Below are 6,000 nucleotides of genomic sequence, written 5' to 3' on the forward strand. Positions count from 1 at the left end.
ATTTTAACAGTATAATGTCAAAAAAGTTGAAGACCTGGAATAAGAGGTCCCAGATCCCTTGTTTAAGAAACATGGTCAGTGTTAAGTGTTAATGATAGGAAGAGCACCCAGCTGTAAAAACAATGTCTCACTAATATATTTGTCTAACATGTGCTAGCATAGAAGAACCGATATAGAATTAAGGAATTTAAACCAGAGTCTTTTCCTTCAAACTCCCATTTCATGCCACAGCAATCGTTTGCCTTAACGAGTGCTGTGCATGAAACGGGAGTTTATTAGTGTTGCGAAACTCCATCTTAAATGCGTAATATATTCTAGGTTGAGTATGGAAGGCTGTGTTTATAAACCATGTGTGTGTGAGAGAGACAGTGAGTGAGTGAGCATGTGTGCTTGTCAGAGCTGGGCAGAAGTTCATTAACCCTTTCGTATTCAGATTATTTTGTCAAATGTAATGTTTTTTCATTGACATTGTTTATAATTAATCATGCTTTATTTTGTAGCTATAAAGTTTCCATGATGAGATTGTATATTTCTAGAATGGCATGGAAGGGTAGGTGTGATAGGTTGGATCTGACTAGTTAGAGCATAAAACAGGAAGCATATTTGGGCCGGATAAGGCCTGTTTAAATACTAAAGGGTTGAACTGTCAATTAATGAAGTTAACATTTTCGTTAATTTAACTTTAATTTAACTTTGAAAATCATTCTCAGACTAATTAACTTCATTACATTTAGCTTCCATTAACCCAAGTCCATTAACCCCCAAATTTTATAAAAACTGGTAAATGTTTTAAAGTTTCTATTGTTTTCAGATTGTCTCAGCATAATTAATATTGTATGCATCATTCTTTCAGCCCCGATATAATGCCACTTATTATTATTATTATAACTTGTTGGACCTCGTTTAGTCCTGCCTGGATTTGAAACCTAATCCATCTGCTTATTGCTTGCAAAGACAGCAGGAAATTTCTTTGTCCTGTCAAGAGGGAATAGTGGTTTCATGCGTTTACACTTCATCCATGAACTCAATGAGATGGATGTCAGAGAAAATAATGACTTCCATCATCATCATCATCATCGTTTAATGCCCGCTTTCCATGCTGGCATGGGTTGGACGATTTTGACTCAGGGCTGGCAAAGCAGATGGCTGCACCAGACTCCAATCTGATCTGGCAGAGTTTCTACAGCTAGATACCCTTCCTAATACCAACCACTTTACAGAGTGTACAGGGTGCTTTTACGTGCCACCAGCACAAGAGCCAGTTAGATACTACTGACAACGGACACGCTCAAATGGTGCTTTTTATGTGCCACCTGCACAGGAGCCAGTCCAGTGGCACTGGCAACGACCTCGCTCGAATGTTTTTTTTTCACGTGCCACCAGCACAAGTGCTAGTAAGGTGACGCAAGTAATGATCATGCTCGAATGGTGTTTTTAACGTGCCATCGGGAAAGGAGGCCAGCTTGTTGCTCTGGCAACGCTCTCACTCCTATGGTACTCTTAGCACTCCACTAGCACGGATGCCGATTTGGGAAAAATAAATGTAAGGAAAAAAGTTAGTAAATATTTTGGTGTGAACGCAAACAGCTGTTACATGGTGGCAGGGCATACTAGAAATAGTAGCCAAATCTTTTCCTTTTCTGGAAAAAGGAGCCGTTTACACATGATTTTGATGTCACATTCATTGAAACTAAGCAAAATAACCTGGCAAAGAAAAAAAGGCCTACAAAACAAAACTCCCTTCGTGGGAAACTTCAAGGTCCCCACCACACCTCCCACCTTTCTTTTCCAGAAAAAAGTGGCTTGTGGCAGGTTTGGAGGTCAGATATATTGAATGCACCCGAAAAAACTTTGGAAAAAAATTATTCCACACAGAGATACGAAATATTTACTGAAAGAATAAAAACTTGTACCAATTATATCTGTATTTTAATTAATTCAACTTAATGTACCTCATCTTGAAGAGTGACAAAATTTTTGTCGGATGCCATCTGGGATAATTTTAGTAACAAATCAAACAGGTAAGATATATTAAGAATTTCAATTTTAGCGTTTATCCATAATGTTACTGCTTTTACACCTGTTAATTAAATTTACCTGCCCATAAAAGTCAAATTTACCCAACAAGATCAGCTAAAATTACATAACTATAAACCAGTGGCATAGAAAGCACCCACAGATAAAATTTACAAAGTTACATGCAAATGTTGTGGACATCCTTCTTGAATCTGAATAATTTAAAATAACGTGAACAAATAAGCATTACATTTGACAGATTAATATGAACACTAAAAATGTTTTTAGATGTTCCCCCCATCACTTGAAATTATTAGCAATTTTTCTTTAAGCCGAAAATGTTTCTCACGGGTTTTAAGTGTGTAGTGAACAAAGTCGTTTCGGACTGGGGTGATGAGGGGGTATCGGGAGTGAAAAAAAATTTTTGTAATATTTTTCCTTTTCTTACGTGAAAAGATACCGGATCTTTTCGGTTTGAACGGCAGTTTTTTCTAGCGGTGTCATATGAAATTGTCACCCATAATTATAACCCTAGTATCAATCTATTGCATTTCAATCTGTTTTAGGGTTAGGATTAGTTAGGGTTAGGGTTACGTATAGGGGTGGGGGGAAGGGTATCTTTTTTTCTTCACAAATGTAAATAAACCCAATCTGTTTCTTAAACGAGGGACATATTCATACGGCACAGAATGTTTTTCACCTCAACAGACGCCATTGATTGGTTGAAATTGCAGAAATTGAAGAAAAAAAACCAACAAATATCTTACAAACTATAGAATTTTCTCAATAAAGCCAAGAGAAAAAGATGTTTTATAAACACATTCTACCAGTATACGAAGTTTAAAATTTTTTAGTTACCTAGAAATTATGTTAAAAACTGCCGTTCAAACCGAAAAGATCCAAGACACCTCCCATCATTCTGAAGACTTTGGTAAAAAAAACATTGGAAAAAATCCCCGTCAAAACGGAGAAATTCCAACTTACGTGGGTCGTCTGATCTGAAATTCCGTTTTCCCGTAACTATCCGCCCACTTTCAAACATTTTACCTACAAATTTCTTTGTAATCGTAATCTACACCGTTTGAAAGGCATTTGCTTAAAATTTCATTAAAAATACAGTTAATATTTACAATACCTATTTTCCAGAAAGTTATGAGGAGGAAAATGTCGGGTTCTGTGAATTCTCCGAAACTTTTCTCTCCAACCACTCGGAAAAGTTTGTTTTTTTTTTTCCAATAAATCTTTACAAACACTCAATAATCAGGATATAAGCGATTGTTTGGTGAAAGTTTCGTTAAAAAGTATCCGTTTTTCTGGAAGATATGAGGCAACAAATTCAGTGGGGTATCAAACTGTAGTTGTGCCTTTTTTCAATGAATGTTAACGTTAATGAATTAACGTCAACTTCAGTTACTTTTTCAACGGATTAACAATTAACGATGTTAACTTTTTGGTTAACGGATTAACAAAGTTAACTTTTTGGTTAACGGTACCCACCTCTGATATTTGTATTTGCGTATATGTATGTATGCAGAGCCGGCGTAGTAACATTGTTATAGAATATAGAATATATGTATATATTTCTTTACTACCCACAAGGGACTAAACATAGAGGGGACAAACAAGGACAGACAAACGGATTAAGTCGATTACATCGACTCCAGTGCGAAACTGGTACTTTATTTATCGACCCCGAAAGGATGAAAGGCAAAGTCGACCTCGGTGGAATTTGAACTCAGAACGTAACCACAGACGAAATACCGCAAAGCATTTCGCCCGGTGTGCTAACGTTTCTGCCAGCTCAGAACCGAATTGGACTCCCAGACTTTTTCGGGTTCCAGGGCAACTGACCAGTGTGCACATGCCTTAATGTGGCACTGTGTGTGTGTGTGTGCGCGTGCTTGTATATGTATGTTTGTGTACGTTCGCGTTTGCTTTGTTATTATACGTGTGTGTTTGTAAGTAGCTTATTTATTTTTAGCACTTTCAATTTCGTCCAATAAGGATATTGCTACAGGTCAGATTAACCGGTCAATTACTGTATTCAATGCCACGGGGTTAAGTGCTGTATGACCTGTGACCTCAAACGAAAAACATTTTCTTTTCCATGGCTCTCTAAAAGTATAACTTTTTGTCACACCAATTTAAAAGACATTTAAAAAAGAAACAAGCAGAAAAAATATAAAGAAGAATCATTTACCTCATCTCTTTTGAGTCATAAGGAAAATACGGTCGGATATAAACTGGAAGGCACTGTAGAATGTGGTTAGGCTGCAATCGTGTATACCTCCAATAAGGCACGGTGCCATTAGATCCACAATAACCAATAAATTGATGTAGAATGTTTTCAGTTTCTGTGGTTCGACCAACATTACTAACATCAATATGGCTACAGTGAGTATTTCATCAGAACAGACACAATATTGCTTATTATCGACTGAACAGAGGGTAGAAATCGTGGAATTTAAGCAATGAAACATTCGTGTTAAACAACGGAGTTTAGCGACAATACTACTGGTTATTGAAAGGTTGTCCAAGTAGACTAGAGCTGGGGTAAACAACTGTTTGAACTTGAGTGTGTTGTATTGGGAATTTCTGGACGGTTTAGCTAAATAAATCTCTGTGCGAACTGGTTCTTGTGGTCTGGGATTCGCAGATAAACGGGCCATAAAAGACTCGTCAGAATCGACAGAGCTCTGTAAGGAGGTGCTTTGTGCAGAAATGTCCAGAGATTCCATTAGATTCGAGCATTCTTCATCAGCTCGCTTGTACAAATTCCTCACCAAACTTCCCCGCCACTTCAAGTCTTCTAGTGAGGTAGACAGTCGAAAGTTACCAGTGTTCAAAATTTCTTCTTCTTCGCTGCTGTTACTGCTACTTTTGCCAGAGTCTACCTGGCTGATGCTATCATACATGTCACACTTAGAAAAGAGATGCTGTACAAAGTCATCATCGGTAACAAATTCTGTAACAGAGAAATTTGCAATATTGCTGATGAGTTTTTGGCATTGCGAACCATAGGCTGTTGAGTAAAGGTAAAGAATATCGTCCATGATATTTAAGTACAGGTGACTCTCATAAATCAGCCACAGTTTGGCTGGAGAAATGTCTTCAGGTAAAAGTAGTGGTGGTAGGATTTGGTAGGTCATATTCTGCATGTGACTTTTGATGTCAGAACAAATAATATCTAGAGAAGACTTCATAGGAATGGTTTTGAAACAATCGCTTAGAATGGACTGTCTTTTGTTCGAACAGCAGCCATCGTCTAATTCTGGTAATTCTATAGAATTGACACTTTGGTAACTTAGACTATCAGGAGAATTTGAAAGGGAGTTATATGTAAAATTTCTACGTCGATGTGTTGTGATTGTATTTTGATTTAGAATACTTAATTCCGCAGGCGAAATCCAAAATTCAGTAGACGTATCTTTCTTCAAAGTACCAAAGTTAAACATAACATTTTCATCAATAAAGGCATTTATTCTATCTCTAATGTTAGAACAAAAACGAACGTGAATTTTGTGTGCCGTTTCCTTGGGATTAGCTAAAATGTGAGCTATCTTTTCATTATGGGTTTTCCAATAATCAGGTTTTTCATTGACATCCAGAATGTCTGTAGCCCTTTCACTGCCATCGATTTTTACGTCTATACCTAAGGTTTCTCCAACAGATTGGATATCTCGAATCGACATAGTTATAGCTTCGCGAACTGTCACCATTTTCACCTTATTGAAACATTGGTTCTGCAACTTTTCTTTTTGTTCCAATAACTTTTTGTAAACTTCATTATAAATATCATGAAATACATTCTTCTGTAATTTCTTGCGCCGAATTTTTTTCTTTTTCAATGCAGGCCTTACAATCACATTCTTTATATTTTCGCGAATATTTTCCAGATTTGTCAATTGTTGGTGAATTACATCTCTATCTTTGCGATAAATTTGTAACGTGCAAACATTTTGACTTCGACTCGCTTTCAAGTCG

General features: G+C 36.9%; 1 protein-coding gene across 1 annotated transcript in view; it reads right to left on the reverse strand.

The window, feature by feature from the left end:
• Nucleotides 1–6,000, reverse strand: part of LOC115223291 — a 39,983-nt gene that overhangs the window by 32,530 nt on the left and 1,453 nt on the right. The window contains exon 1 of the mRNA XM_029793800.2: nt 4,217–6,000. This exon is cut by the window's right edge and continues 1,453 nt beyond it. Within this exon, the coding sequence (XP_029649660.1) occupies nt 4,218–6,000 (1,783 nt within the window). The 3' untranslated portion in view covers nt 4,217. The remainder of the gene's footprint in view (nt 1–4,216) is intronic.

The sequence above is a fragment of the Octopus sinensis genome, linkage group LG22 (genome assembly GCF_006345805.1).
Source record: "Octopus sinensis linkage group LG22, ASM634580v1, whole genome shotgun sequence".
NCBI classification, from domain to species: Eukaryota; Metazoa; Mollusca; class Cephalopoda; order Octopoda; family Octopodidae; genus Octopus; species Octopus sinensis.